Source organism: Marmota marmota, unplaced genomic scaffold (assembly GCF_001458135.2).
Source record: "Marmota marmota marmota unplaced genomic scaffold, marMar, whole genome shotgun sequence".
NCBI classification, from domain to species: domain Eukaryota; kingdom Metazoa; phylum Chordata; class Mammalia; order Rodentia; family Sciuridae; genus Marmota; species Marmota marmota.
In genome coordinates, this window is record NW_026000242.1 from 877,469 (window position 1) to 893,302 (window position 15,834).

Consider the following 15,834-nt stretch of genomic DNA (forward strand, 5'->3'; position numbering starts at 1 on the left):
TATATATATATATATAATTTATATATATGTATGTATAATTTATATATATAATCAGAGAAAAAAATGTTTAAAAGCTGGGCATAGGGGCTCATACATATATTTCAAGCAACTTGGGAGTCTGAGGCAGAAGGATCACAAGGTCAATATCAGCCTCAGTGTCTCGGTGATACTCTCAAAAACTTATCAAGACCCTGTCTCAAATTAAAAAATAAAAAAAATCTAAGGATGTATCTCCATGGTATAGCACCCCTGGATTCAATACCCAGTTCAACAACAACAACAACAAAAGATGTATAGAAAGGGCTGAAAGAGAGACAACGTAGCATGTTTAAGACAATGAAAGAAGCCATTTTGACCCTGAGAAAGTGGCCTGCAAGAAGGTCAAAACAATAATAGGCAGAAAGGGTCCTTTGGAGAAGATTTCCTGTTTATTCAGTAAAAGGAAATTGGGGAATTTCAGTACAAGCCCTCAGTTTCTGCTTAGTGTGTACCATGGTTGCCTACTCAAGGAATCTAAAAATGCTTACAATGGCCCAGTGTATGGGGCCAGTTCTTTGGATTTCAAGGCACTGATCTATTTCTTGACAGCCTCACTAAATAAACTATGCTCAGAAATTCCAAAAAGATCCTGAGTTTCTTCAAAATGTTCTATATTTGGAATGGTCATTCCTTTTGTGGTGGTGCTAGCTAGCTAGCTGACTACTCTTCCAAATGATCTTGAAATCCTCTTCACAGAAGCCTGCTGCATGTCAACTAATCCTGGAATTGGTAATTCTAACTCTAAAATGGAACTGCTGTAGTCATGAGTGTCTAGCTTCTTTCAAGGCCTCTGTTCATCCCTACAGTTGATAGGTCTCTCTCTCCCTCAGTCTCTCCTTCAGTGTCTCTCTCTCTCCTTCCCTTCCTCCCTCCCCTTTCTGTGTGTGTGTTTGGGGGGGGGGGGTATGATATCAGATCTCCCTCTATGTCTGGTAGCTCTCTCAGCCCCTCTGAGCATCTTGGTCCTTCTACTTCATAGGCCCCAGGGTCAAGGGTCAAACCAATAGGTGATTCCGTGGCAGTTTGTTGCCTAACGACAGACCACCCTCAATACAGGAATGGTAGAGAGGAAGTTATCTTCTCTGTTCCACAGCTACTTCAGCTTCTGCCACTGCCCATATATCAGTATTCACTAAAAGTCCAGATTTTCCCTTTCCTCCTGTGACTTATCAAAGAGACTTATGAAATATTTGTTGTGGTCTCAGCTAGAAATTTCCACCCAAAATAATGCCTGTGTCATTGAGGCATATCCAAGCCACCAATATACTTGTGTCCTCCTGGGTAGTACTCTTCTTGATAGTAGGAATCATTTGGGAGGAATGGATTAAGTTAGTCCCCAAAACAACAAACGAGACAACAAACAACAAGACAATAAATGAGACAACAGACAACCAGACAACAAACAAGACAACAGACGAGACAACAAACAACGAGGCAACAAACAACCAGACAACAAACAATGAGACTATCCACAATCCATGGATGACGTGTTGTACTGCTGTTTGGCCAGAAGGTCAGAATTATGCTTTGAAAATTGATGGGTGAAGAGGAAGATTTCATTGTTCTTGACTCTGATCATCTCATCAACTTACCTAGTATTCTGTGGAGCAACTTCCTCAGGCTGCAGTGTGTGCCCACTTCCATAATCAACACACTCAGGGCAGACTCTAAAATCTCACCTTTTAGGTGTTTAGGAGAAAACATTAGAAGCTTAGAGACTTAATTGCTAAATATCTGAGAAAACTTGGTGGCAGCATGGTGGTTAGAACAATGAGAGTAGAAGGGTTATTTGAAAAGGAAGGTAACTGACAAGAAGGAATATAGATTATATTGCCACTATAAGGACAGGTAAACTAAGGTATTTGATAAGAAATGAGTTCTCGGGGGGAGGGGGGCGGGGGGAATGAGAAAGAAGCTTATAAAGTCCCTTTTCCAGCCTAAAGACACCTGTCTCTTTATCCTCTTCCTCTTTCTCTCTTAGTTACTTAATCAAATCTTTTACCCTGTTCTCATTTTTTACCTAGAGATATGTGGGTCCCAGGTGGAAATGAGTCTAAAAGAAATATGTGTCCTTTTCTCAGTGCAACTTCTGCTTTCCAACAGATGGCCTGAAAATTATCAGAATTATGATGCTAACAGTCTTGATCACTTCCTGCACCTCTAACTTCATCTTGGGATTGCTTTTCACCTACATTATTCCTCAAAATAAATATGTCTACCTCATCATTTTCCTCTTCAGTCTCTTAACAGGTAACTAGCTCTCCTAACACAGGTGTGGAGTTATAGTAGGTTTGTAGGTCCCATGGTACAGTCTCTGACCAGCTGGCCTTCCCAGTTCTCTGATTTATAGATATGTGCAGTGTTAGATCCCGCACTAAATTGATACCAGTCTTTGGGTAAGATGCAATTGGAGAGGGTGGAGGCTGGGATGTCAGGTGCAGAGTTAAAGGAATCAAAGTTTCTGTTTTGAGACCATTTTCTCTTTTTTTCTGGACACCAGGTATCCTGCTGTTCTGTGCACTTCTACTGTATGATGGTATGCTAAGGAAAGGTAAAACTGTGTACTTCTCTAGCTTCAAGATCACCTGGGTCGCTGCCACTGCCTACTTCACCATCATCCTCCTTCTAGCCTGTAGTGAGTGTCCTCGGGGTCCTTAAAGAGTGAAGGGAACCATTCTACTCCTGGTAGGGGTCAGGGTGAAAGTATGGGACAGTGGAATGGAGCAAAAGGTACAAACCTTGCTTTTTACAAGACTAACGATCTTCTGAACTCATTCTCTAAAGACAGCTCCTATGAGGAGAGAGCTGGAAACCAGGCCTGGGTGAAGTGTTCACTATACTCCATTTTTTCTTCCATCTTTCATACCTTCCCCAGTTTAGGGAAGAGATAACTGTCATGCTCACCACCCAGGAGAGTGGCTGAGACTGGAATGCTCAATTGTATGGAGAGGGGCAGTGACCCTGGGAATATAGTGTAGCGCCTGAGCAGTTTGAGGGAAGAGAGAAGCAGTGTCTGGTGCTAAAAGGAGATCCTCCTCATAAAATTTCTTTGAAAATTGCTCTCCCTAAATCAGATAGAAGTACATCTTCTTTCAAAAAGAATTCTCAATTTTCTTGAGCTGAGAAGCATGTAAGCTGTTAATGCATGTGTTTTCCATCTCTTCCACTAAAGCATCCCCTTTTACCTGATGGCTTTGGGTAGTTGGCAGGGATCCACCAAGCTTTGGGTCCAGGTCTTCTGTCAACATAAAGGGAAATGTTTCTGTGACTCTTCATTGTTCCTTTATCCTGCTCCCCTGCTTGTGCTTTCCCTAGGTATCCTCTCTTTCATAGAATACAAGGTGTTTGTAAATAGCTGTACCTGCCTGAAAATCCAAAAATCTGCCAAAGATCTACAGCTGTCTGGGAGTTCCATCAAAGTTATTTCGCTTCCAGAACGCACTGCGATGCCTCGTAGCATCGTCCGTGTGCACTCCCATAATTCAAAGGAAGACATTGCGAACAGATCACATGTCCAAGCTCGGCGTGTAACCTGGGCTCTATGATGTTATGATCCATATTTTGCAGTGTACACCCACCTGTATCTTTCTGTGTGCTGTATTTTGTGTTCAGCATAACTTAAATGACTGTGAGTGGGCTGGGGTTCTGTAAAAAGATTCAGCAAATGAGCCTTTTAACCCTAGCCTCCTAAACAAATAGCTTTCTCTACAATTTTTATTAATAAAAATCAATGTCATATAAATAATACTTGTGTTAACTCTATATTTCATAAAAATTTATGACTTATACTACTTTTTATTGTATCCTATAATATTTTGAACATAAGAAAAAATACAAAGCAATATGATAAATACCTGTGTACACATCACTCCTCTTAATGAAAAGTTAGCATTGCACCCCATATTGTTTCCATTATTTCTACTAGAAGTTTTTCAATTAAATTTATAGGTATAAATGATATTCTTCTAAACATTTTCCTAATCTCATTTCCTCCATTGTTTCCCATAATAACACACTTTTATAATAATAATGCACAATATAAAATGATCAAGAGAATCTTAACATTTTTACTTCAATGAATCTATAAAAATTATAGGGACTAGCTTTCCAAATTTATGAAAATTATTAAATATCATAACATATACATCACTTTTTGCAGTTTTCTTCATTCATCAACTCTTGAGTTTAGTTCTATATAAGACTTAACTGAGTTTAGTTCTATATAATTCACTTAAACTATTAGGCATTCCAAAGTAGATGTAAAAAGTAAAATATTCATACTATTGTTGATGGACATTTACTCATTTCCTTTCATTTTGTTACAATGTTACACTAAATATTCTTATACATAGCTTCCTTTGTCAATGTACTACTGTTCTGTATTTAACTGGGACTGGAATTGCTCCATCAGAGAACATCTTCTGAAGTTGTCACAATATTGTCAAAATCATCTCAAAAATGATTGCACCAATTTACCTTCCTGCCAGCAGTAAATGAGTTGTTTTTCTTTGCCACTGCAAACACTTTTGATCTTTGATGGTTTGAATTATTGAGTTTGCTCACCTTTTCATTCAATTATTGAGCATCTGGACTTCCTCTTTTGTGGATCACTATTTGGCTTTTTTTCTATGGTATCATTTACATATTTCTTATTGGTTTGCTGTTCTTCTTATGTATTAAAAACTAATACTAATGGTAATATTACTTGCAAATATCTTTTCTCAGCTATTCCTTGGCTTTTAACATTATTTATGGTGTCTTTTGGCTTGACAGAGCTACTCAAAATATAAATAATTTAACATTTTATTTCTAATTGATGTTTCATTGTTCACTATTATTGAAGGTTATTGTAAACACATTTCTCAGTTTACTAAATTTAGTTTTTTAAAAAATATATATTAACATGTATCAATTATACATATTAATGAGATTCAACGTGATATTTTCATACATGCATATAGCATGCACTGATCAAATGTACCTCCCCTTATTCATTGTCCTCTCCCCAATCTCCAGAATATGATGTGACTACTTAATTCTTAGAGTCATTGTTTTTTTAATTTTTGATCTTTAAACATTTGTTCACTATATTATCTTATGATGCACTGTGATTTCTTATAATATCCTGAATCCATTTTTCAGGTAGCACCCTTTCTACTTGCTCTTCTATAGTAGATTTCATGCCAACTCTGAAGGCTCCCATCTTTGTCCATATAACCAGATAGTCAGTGACCATGCTACTCAGGACTATTTTTGCTCCTAGAGATGTCTTTTGTCTCTCTCGTGTTTCCACATACTTCGTAAAGCCCTTACCCTCACAGTACCTTCTCAGAAGCTTTGTGGACACAGGCAGATATGACTTCTTGCTAACTCATTCTTTTCATAAATAAGTAAATCAGGAGTGAACACTACAATTAGACCAATCATACCTTCCTTGCAGGAATTTGATTTTGAATCAGATAATTTTGAACATGTTTTCACACAAATTTAATATATTCCAATATATTCCACATATATCTCTATATGTGGAATATATACATAATTGAATATATATGCATATTTGTGAATGATTGCAACAGCTATTATCTTACATGTGCACAGAAAGGTAGAGAAAAGTAAAATCAAGTATGTATGGGCTTTCTATGGCTGTTGTAACAAATTCCACAAACTTGGTGGCTTAGAACAACACTAACAATAATTCTAATTAGAAGTCCAATGTCAGCTTCAAAATCAGCTGAAACCTGGGTGTCAGCAAGGCCATGCATAGGGGAGAATGCTTCCTGGACTTTTCCAGCTTTCAGGGGCACTTTTCTGGGCTCATAGTCTTTTACTCTGTATTCAAAGCTGGCATAGTAGCATCTCCAAATCTCAACTTCCACCATTGCATTGTCTTATTTTATGTACTTACGTTAGTCAGTTTTTCATCACTGTGACCAAAACACCTGACAAGAACAACTTAGTGGAGGAAAAGTTTATTTTGAGCTCATAGTTTCAGAGATTTTTGTCCATAGTTGGATGACTCCATTGCTCTTGGCCCAAGGTGAGTCAGAACATCATGGCAGAAGGCTGTGGCAAAGGGAAGCTGTTCTGTTCTTGGCAGCCAGGAAACACAGAGATGGAGGAGATGGAGCCACAGGGAAGATGAATGCTTCTAGGGCACACCTCTAATGACCCACCTCCTCCATCCATGCTCCAACATTTACTACTCAGTTTATCCATGCAAACTAGGGTGGGCTGATTAGATTACATCTCTCAATCCAATCATCTCACCTCTTATACTCCTGAATTAGCCCAGGAGTTTCTGGGGGGACACCTCACATCAGATCCATAACAGAAGTAAAGTATCTGCTTGCCTCTTATAATGACACTTGTAATTGCACAGTTAATTGTTTAAAACATCCTTAATGTCCTAGATTTTCCTTCCTCCCTATATAGTCCTTTATGACCCTGACAGAAGCTTGATTGCCCTTTGGAATAGTAAAAGTTGGACAACTTGGGAGCTTCAAAAGCATTATGTCATTTTTAATGAAAATTTGGGATGGCTAAAAACAAATGAAGTTGCTATTTGCCATGGTTCCTATAGGCATTTTAAAATAGGAATGTGGCATTGAGGGCTTTTTATTTTGATGTTCTTTGGGTTATGTATACTTCTCTGAGAAGATGTAGCACTGCTCTCCCTTCTGAAGTCTCTTAACCTCATGACCCTGAGGAGGAAAAAAAAGCTGGCCTTTTCTCGATGATCTAAATGACAGATTCTGGACTATAACAACCTGTGTATAAAAAAAAAAATTGTCCTTAAGACTTTCTCTGTTTTCCTTTCTTTTTCTTTCCTTTCTTTCTTCCTTTTTTTGGGGGGGTAACATTTTTTCCTCATCACCACTTTCTTGCAAATTCTTAGAATACTACATTAAATTTCTCATTTCAAAGCTCAAAATTCATAAGGAAAATGTTGTATAATAAGAAAACTTTAAAAGGTTTTAAAATCAGAGATCAGAGAACCTGTGTTGTATTTTTATTGGTCACTTGTAACTTTGTTATCTTTTAGTAACACTCTTAAACCAGTGTTCCTCTCACAAATTTACTTTTCACAGTCTTGGTGAAATGTGTTTCCTGTGCCCTCTCAGTGTGAGTGACTAGGTCTTAAATGACAAATTCGCTCTAACATTCCATCTCTCCAGGCCTTTGACTCCCTCACTCTACATTAAACCTTGAACTGAGACTGGTCTGTCATTTCCATTTCACTCTCTGTGAATAACCTGTCCATCAATATTTCAGCCAACCAATCAAACATTATCGTCCTTTCTAACTACTCCAGCTACAACATTCAATGCTGAATCTTGGCAATGAATTCAGTCTGATCCAACTTTATGTTGCTTCCATCTGACACCAGACTTACAGCATACATTTCTATAACTGGATTTCTGTCTATATAAATTAGAAAATTCAAGTTGTTCTTTTGGAGTACAGTATGCCTCCTCATAGGCTAAAACTTATATTTCACTTTTTAGAAAACTGCTGCTGGGACTTGAATCAAGTTATAGGTCTAGAAGGAAAAGAGAGTAGAGGGGAGAGGGTTAGCTTTATCTTGCATAGAAACTGCCTCAAAGGATGCCATTATAGTTTCCTCAGACAATACAGGATTAATGCCCATAAATGGGGGTGGGAAAGGCAATACATTGGGAATGAGCGGCCACTTTCACTGGGTGTTGAAAGACCTCTTATGTTGAGTGTGTGAAGATCTCTTCCACTAGCAAAGAAGATTCATCAGAATATAAACTTCATGTCCCCAGATTAATCAGAGTTTTCCAACACAATCTTTCCCCAACTTACAGGACACCATCCTTTCCTAATCAGTATCCTCACTTAAACACACTATGAGGCTGAGAGGTCAACTTAGATTGTAAATTCAGCCACTACCAAAATGAGATTCTATACATCATCTTTAGCAACCTCAGCCCTGTGCCTGTGGAGGGCTATGGGGGTCCATTGTTTTATTCTGTATACCTTCTCATATGTCTTAAATACTTTTTAAAAAAGTTATAAAAGAAAGTAAGAAGAGATGAGGGTTTAAAAAAAAACACTAAATTTCAACTAAATGTTCAAATCTTGATATGCAATAGAGAGTACTATTTGGTAGATGTCCTCCCAAATCAAGAGAAAAGTCATCAGTCAATAGGAACATACTCAAATAATCCAGATGCAAGAATCTGTAGATAAGTTCAAATTGTGACTATTCTAATGAAAATATTCATGAAAATGAATCCAATGAAATACTAAAAAGTATTAAAAATTTAAAAGCCATTTGATATTAATGCATTTGTGAATATGTCAAAATGAACCTCATTATTATCTATAACTATAATGCACTAATAAAAACATTAAAAAAACTAAAAAATATTTGATAGACTTAACTGAAAAAGAAAGGATTAATAAACCCTAAGAGAAAGTAGACACTATTCTAACTGAAACACAAAGGAAAGTAAAAATAAAATTTATAAATGTGTGCAAAATATAAAATGCTCTAATGTATCTGCTGGAATTTCCAAACATAATGGAGACAGAGCAGGACAAAGGACTATTAGAAGAGATACTGGGCAACAGTTTTTCAATTATAATAAAATGTCAACTCAAAGTTCCAAGAAATTCAGGAAGCTCAATTAGAATAAATAAAATAAATAAATAATAAATCATAACGTAATTTAGTGGTAGAGCACTTGCCTAACATTTGCCAATCCCTCATTTCCGACACCAGCATCACAAAAAAACAACAAAAACTCATAACTAGTTTATCATGATCAGATTGTTGAAAGCCCAAGAAACCAAGACAATATTAAAAATAGAGAAACAAAAAATATTATGACAGATTTCTCCTCAGAAATAAGAGAGGCCAGGGTTCAATTCCTGTTATGCAAAAAAAGAAGAAGAAGAAGAAGAAGAAGAAGAAGAAGAAGAAGAAGAAGAAGAAGAAGAAAGAAAGAAAGAAGAAGAAGAAAAAAAAAANAAAGAAAGAAAGAAAGAAAGAAAGAAAGAAGAAGAAGAAGAAAGAAAGAAAGAAAGAAAGAAAGAAAGAAAGAAAGAAAGAAAGAAAGAAAGAAAGAGAAAAGAAAGTAAAAAAAGAAATAACTTGATGTAAAAAAGGGAATCATCAGAGACTGGGAACACACTCTTTGAAACTGAAAATATAATAATCAAAAAAATATAAATAAAACAAGAATGTTGAATTATGAATTTATGGAAATTTCCCAGTGAACTAGGATATGAAAGAGGAGGAAAGAGAGATAATAAATGAAAAAGATGGAAACAAATTAATCCTAATACTGGAGAGACATCCAAATAATAGAATTTTCAGATAAAGAAAGAACTTAATGTCCCTCAGGAAAACAAAGAATACCCACCACCAAGACAAAAGTTACATACTTGCTCAGTAGATCGCTCCCACATGGGACCTGGCTTTTTCAATACTCACTTCTGTGCATGCAAACAAAAGAAATGTCTGTCTTCAGACAGTGACCCACCTGAAGAAACTTAGAGCTGACTGCCAGTTCTTTCAGAGGGTGATGCACACAGGAAAGAAAGAAAAGAGACATTAACCAATATTTTAACATTGACACTCTTGATAAAAAGATGAGAATTTCTGGCCTTTTTTCACCTGTATTTTCAGATTTATCTTTATATATCTGTGTCCGGAGCTGTGAATGAGTAATTGTTTTGAACTATGTATTCCCAGTGATATGTCTTTCCTGGGAATCTTCCCAGTGTAAAGGTACTGAGAGAAACATCCATCAGCAGGTGACTCCTGTTGATAGGGAGAATTCCATGCTTGTCATGGAATTTGCTAGTTCAAAAGTCTTTTTTTTTTTTTTTTGGAATCCCAGCTGCCCAGAGGTAGAACAGATGGGCCTAAACTGAAAAGCCCCAACTAAGCTGTTTTACTCACAACTTCCTCCTGTTTACCTCAAGAAGCCTTTTCACAGTGAATCCTTTTTCATGTTTAAAACCAATATAATAAGTACAGCCTTGCTCATTGTTGAAGCACACTCCACCAGGGCTAATTCACCCACTGAGTACCACTTTTCACCTATAATTGAGTTTTTGTCTTTATTTCTTATAATTTCTTATTTTCTTAATCCACCCACCACCTGCATTTGGAGAACTGTTCACTTACCATGCAGGTCACAGCAATATCTACAAGCATGTGTTTTGGAAAATGTTTAAATTTTTCAATAGAGTAAATGTTGTTTTGAGTAAATACTTGCCAATCTAGCCTACAGTAGATGTATCATAAATCAGAAGTTTTTCTGGTTCATAATTCAAGAAATTGTTCTAAAACTCCTCTTACAATGTCATAAAAAGTTGTTTAATTTGGAAGTCTATGAACCTTCCAAAGAGAAGTTCAATCTATATCTATGTATCTGTTGGCCTATATGTCTATCTATCTATCTTCATAAAGCCACAAAGAAAATTCTACTCAAAAACAGTGGTGTGTTTAAACTAAAGAGTCATAGAAGTTAAGTCTGTAGCAAAATGATACCATAGAAATCGTTTCTAAAAAGTCTGGCATAAAAAACGTAATCTGATATACAATGAATGAATGAATAAATGAACCTTCCATGAATTAATGAATAAATAAATAAAATCAACTACATCAACATAGCACACAAAACTTCAGGATTACCTGGAATTTTTAAAGTAATTAAAGTAAGCCTGGCGGTATATTCATAGATAAAACATGATCTTAAGTTGTAAAATCTATCAGTTTACTATTTCTAATTTTTCAAGACAGAATTATGTATAATTATCTCTTCTTACTCTAAACCTTTGGATTCTATTTTATTTGTGCTCTTTTTAACTTCTTTCCTACTTTTACCTTTCTCTGGCCTGAGTCTATAAGAAATATCCTGGAAGTAACAAATGAGATAAAATGAATCTAGGGAGTTAAAGCATTTAAAATAAATTCTAACAACTTCAAAGTTAGAATATAAATTTTGATCATAAAAATTGAAACAACAGCAAATCAGAAATAGAGCCAAATAAGGCCTGCTGGAGGGATCTTATTCTCAACAAAAATACTAATGTTTATAATTTTTCTTTTTTGAACCAGGAATTGAATCTCAGGGCACTTAACCACTGAGCCACATCCCCATCCCTTTTTAAACTTTATTTTGAGACAGAGTCTCACTAAGCTGCTTGAAATTTGCTAGGTTGCTGAGGCTGGCTTTGAACTCACCGTCCTTCTACCTCAGACTCCTGAGCTGCTGAGATTACAAGCATCACCACTGCACCCAGCAATATTCATAAATTTTAATTTTTTCATGGAAGTACAAGTTCACAGACCCCTTTATTATAGAGGAAAGGTCTATGAACCTGGGTGAAGAACTTTAATTCTAAATGGAAATTGATAGATAGATAGATAGATAGATAGATAGATAGATAGATAATGGCCTATTACAACTACAATTACAAATCCATCAGCAGTACATCCCAGACAAATGTTTCCAGAAAAAAAGTGTTCATAGTTATGAAAACACACTGTTTTTATACTTCTATGCTTCAAATTCTAATTCTCAAAGAATTAATGAGCTTGATCCTAGTCATAGATAACAAAACTATTAAGCATTAACCACACACAAGCTCTATGCTCAAGGCTTAATACATTTTATTTCACAGTTAAGATAAAACTATGGTGTTAATATTACTCAATTTCATTTCATGAGATAACTGAGGATTAACTCACTAGTCAAGGATAAGTGGAATGAAACCATAATCTGACTTTAAACCACATGCTCTTAAATACTAAAGTACTTTTTTTAAAAATTCAAGTAAAGGTATTTGTGGGGAACATCTTTCAGAGATGCAGATATAAAATCAGTGGTTTGTTAAGGAAGCACCTTAGAGAGCATTCTTTTCAAACATTTTGATTTAAAAATGATAAAACGGAGGCCCAATGAGGTAGTTTTCCAAATATAGGCAATTAGTTATCCAAAACAGAACCTGTCATTCTTTCTAGAGTTAGTATTATTTCTCCTATGGCTTCTAGCCTTCAAGCCAGCAATCATTTATTAAGCATTTATTAGATGGTGGGGAAAAATTATCTATAAACATAAAATAGAAGAAAATTGTTATTGTTTGGATGATGTGTCCCCCAAAAGCTCCTGTGTTAATGCAGGAATATCCAAATATGAAATTATTAGATTATGAGAACTGTAACCTAATCAGTACGTGTGGTTTGAATGAACTGACTGAGTGGTAACTATGGGCATGTGGGGCATGGTTGGAGAATGTGGGTCACTAGGGGCAAGCCCTGGAAGGGTTTATCTTTCCTGCATTGTTTCCCTTTCTATCTCTACTTCCCAGCAGTCATGAACTGAGCAGTTATCCTCTTCCATGCCCTTCTGCTATGATGTTCTACATCACCTCTGGCCTAGAGCAATGGAGCCACCTGACCATGGAAGGAAACTCCAAAACCCTGAGTTCAAAATAAATATTTCCTCCTCAAAGTTGCTTTTGTCAGGTATTTTGGTCACAGTGACTAAAAGATGACTAACAACAGATCTAATTGGTACTCAGAGGTGGAGTCATTGCCCTAACTCCTGACCATGTGTTTTATGAGCCGTTGGAGATTATTGGCAGAAGGATATTAAAAAGGTTTGGCTATTTAGACTAGAGAATGCTTAGAATTTGTAAGCAGAGTTTAATGTTTGATTCTGGTGGGAGCTCAGAAGATCAGAATGCATACAATAAAGTCTGAGCTCATGAGGTTTCAAACCAGAGTGAGGATTATATTAAGAATTCGACTAGAGGTTGCTCATGCTATATTCTGGCTTAAAAAAAAAAAAAAAACAAACTTGTCTACCTTTTGCTTATATACTGAGATTTTATGTAAGACTGAATTTAAAGGTAATGGACTCCAAGCCACCAAGGGATGCCAGGGCTACCGTACCTCCAGCAGCCACCACCACCAGCAGTGGGCTTTGGGAACGGGCCTCTGGCCGCGCGCTGAAGCGATCCTGGATATCTCCAAGACCATCCTGCCGGGTGCCTGTGGAGGGTGCGGCAGTGGGCTGCATCTGTGGGCCCACTTTTCTGCTCCCCCAACATGCCTTCTGGCTCTGATGGGGACAGCAGCTCCGTGGACAATGATGACAGCACAGAGCAGGAGATCCGGACATTTTTGGCTCTGAAGGCACAGTTAGGAAGTCTGCTGGCCAGAGCCGAAAGCTGCCCACAACCCACCCCAGGCCCACTCTCCCCACCGAGCCCCAGCAGTCAGACCAGTGTCCCCAAGGCCCCTTTCTCTAAAACCCCAGGCCTGCCACTAAGCTGCTGAAGGAAATGCAGAGGTGGAGCAGGTGCTGTGATGTTGTCCACCCCCAAGAAACCAAAGGAGATGAAAGAAAGTGCCCAGGATGGCGACTGCAGCCAGGGGCAAGCTCAGACTGGCCACAGCAGGCAGGATCCATCCAGCCAGGGAAACGCGGATGAGGCCCCAGGCAGAGAGTGCCAGGCCAGAAGCCAGCCTATCCCCTCCAGGCCTTTCATGCTCAGTGACATTTGCATGTCGCAAGGCCTTGGGGTACAGGGGAAGGCAGAAGAAGGGAGGAGCGTTGGTGAGAGAGAGAGCTCCAGCTCTGAGGACAAGAGCAGCTCACTGGACAGTGACGAGGACCTCAACATGGCCATCAAGAACCTGCTGAGATCCAAGCAGAAGCTCAAGAAGAGGTGCAGGGATCCCCCGGCAGCCTGCAGGAAGAAGATCAGGTTCAGCACCCCCAAGACACAGTTTGTGCACACACTGGGAGGACAGAGGCCTTTGGGTGCTGAGGATCTGCCTGTCCACATCCAGAAGGGACAGCAGGGCATGCCTGGGGAGATGACTGCCGGGTGCCTTCAGTGGTACAGCAGAGGGGAGGAAGCTGGGGGGCAAGGACGTAGCCCCAGCTCTCCAGTCCAGGAGGAGATGCCCGAAGGGACTCCATTCTTCAAGGAAACAGGAGCCCGTGACCATGCGTGCTCTGCTCCCAGCTCCCTGTCTGAGGACAGTTCAGTGGACAGTGACGACAGCATCGAACTGGAGATTAGAAAGTTTTGGGCAAAAATTTACGGCTAAGGAGTCCGTGAGCAGTTCAGCAGTTCAAGGAGGGGGCCCAGCCCTGCCAGAGGAGCCCTGCAGGAAGGAGCTGGTCCCCGCTCTGCAGCCCAGTGTGTGCACATGGAGCCAGAGGGCCAGGGATAGCCCTCCACTGGCTGAAGGACTAAGAGGCACAGAGAAAGCTGGGGGACCGTGCGCCCCCAGCCTCTTCATCTCGGGCGGGAAGGGCACAGCCCACACAGAGCACACTTCCCACCACCCTGCAGCTGCAGGCAGGTATGAGCCCACACTACCCAGGAGTGCCAGTGGGAACCCCTCTGCCAAAGGGTGTCCAGTGAGTAGGAGAAATGTCTATGTTCACAAAGACCAGTGCCCGCCCCGTGCTGAGCCCGCAGCCACAGAAAGTGCTTTTGGTCAGCTGCCCAGCTGTGCCACAGCAGGATCTGAAACCAGAAGCTCCAGGGGAAACTTTCACGTCAACTACGGGAGCCGGAGCTTGCTGTCCCCCACCCGGGACCCCAGGCTGAGCTGGCCATCCCCTGGAGTGACCTTGTCCACCACAGCCAGCTGCCCAGCCCATGGTCACTGAATTTAGAAGGTTGGAGTTCAGCATGGATCGGGGGCCTCAGGGGTGAGAAAGAGGAGACCCAGGGGCAGGCCAGGGTCCCACACAGCCTCACGTTGGACCCCAGGAAGAACATGTCCTTTCCAGGCTTCTCTCCCCTGCTGTCCACCCAGCTGTTCCACTTTGGGAAGAGCGTCCCCTGGGGAGGCCAGCAGGCCGGCCTCTTCAGTCCCCACCTAGGCCTGCCTCTGCAGGACCCGTCCTTCTCAGCCTTCAGGGAGACCCAGGCCAGTCATAGCCCCCATGTTTGGAAGCCCACACTGCTCGTGAAGAAGGACAGTGGGCACTGGCCAAGGAGGAAAGCCCGGGCAGGGCTCCGTTTGCAGGACAAGAGGAACTTGGGCTCAGAGGAAGGCATCCTGGACCTGAGGTATGGTCACAGGGTGGTGAACAGGGATGACCAGGACCAGGAGATGCTGGGCAGTGATACCAGTGAATGCAGCGACAGCTCCCTGGAGGACAGTGGCTCAGTGGTGAAGGGCAGAGTCCTCAAGCAATGACGCGCAACCTGGCCCTGTCCCCTTGTGGAGAGCCGTGTGCGCAGGAGAGTGGCAGCCAGAGACCTGTACATATCCCTGTACATGTGTACAATAACATGAGGTTTGTTTAACAGATGTGTCCTGGTAAATATGATTTTTGTAGCTTTTTGTAAATATTTAAAGTGCTGTAAAAAATATTTTTGGAAAATGTCATCTTGATTTTGAAGGCTGTTCCTAACTGCAGCGTTCTGTGGTCCACATGGGAGCCGCAGATGAGCACACATTTTGATTCTTACCGTCACAGCAAGGGTCACCTTGGCCAGGACTCTAGCCAGTTGCTGGTTCAGATGTTCAAGCCTGGGGAGGCTGTAGCCACCCTCTAGGAAGCCCTAAAATGCATATGTCTGTCGGAAGCTCCCAGAATATTGCTTTTAATAAAGAACTCACTGGTCCTTAGCAGCCAGAGCAGTTCCTCTGAACACTGCAATCACAGCCTTGGATTAGTAAAATGTTTCAAAGCACAGTGGCCAGCAAGTGAACTGACCGGCCAGTTCTGGCCCCGTGAGACCCCCACTGAGACAGTGGCACACTCTGCAGCCCCG

At 40.1% G+C, this 15,834-nt stretch overlaps 1 protein-coding gene and 1 pseudogene across 1 annotated transcript; both read left to right on the forward strand.

Moving 5' to 3' along the window:
- Positions 1 to 1,266: 1,266 nt before the first annotated feature.
- On the forward strand, positions 1,267 to 3,584 carry Tmem225 (transmembrane protein 225). Its single transcript, XM_048795608.1, has 5 exons — positions 1,267 to 1,371; positions 1,489 to 1,552; positions 2,143 to 2,289; positions 2,540 to 2,674; positions 3,355 to 3,584. The coding sequence occupies exons 1-5, from the start codon at positions 1,267 to 1,269 to the stop codon at positions 3,582 to 3,584; spliced, it is 681 nt and encodes a 226-aa protein (XP_048651565.1).
- Positions 3,585 to 12,767: 9,183 nt separating this feature from the next.
- LOC107145659 lies at positions 12,768 to 15,253 on the forward strand (annotated as a pseudogene).
- Positions 15,254 to 15,834: the final 581 nt, after the last annotated feature.

Coding starts and splice junctions, on each gene's coding strand:
- Tmem225 (XM_048795608.1), top strand. CDS start 1,267: ATGCCTGTGTCATTGAGGCATATCCAAGCCACCAATATACTTGTGTCC. Junction 1,553..2,142: donor TACTGCTGTTTGGCCAGAAG/GTCAGAATTATG, acceptor GCTTTCCAACAG/ATGGCCTGAAAATTATCAGA. Junction 2,675..3,354: donor CATCCTCCTTCTAGCCTGTA/GTGAGTGTCCTC, acceptor TGCTTTCCCTAG/GTATCCTCTCTTTCATAGAA.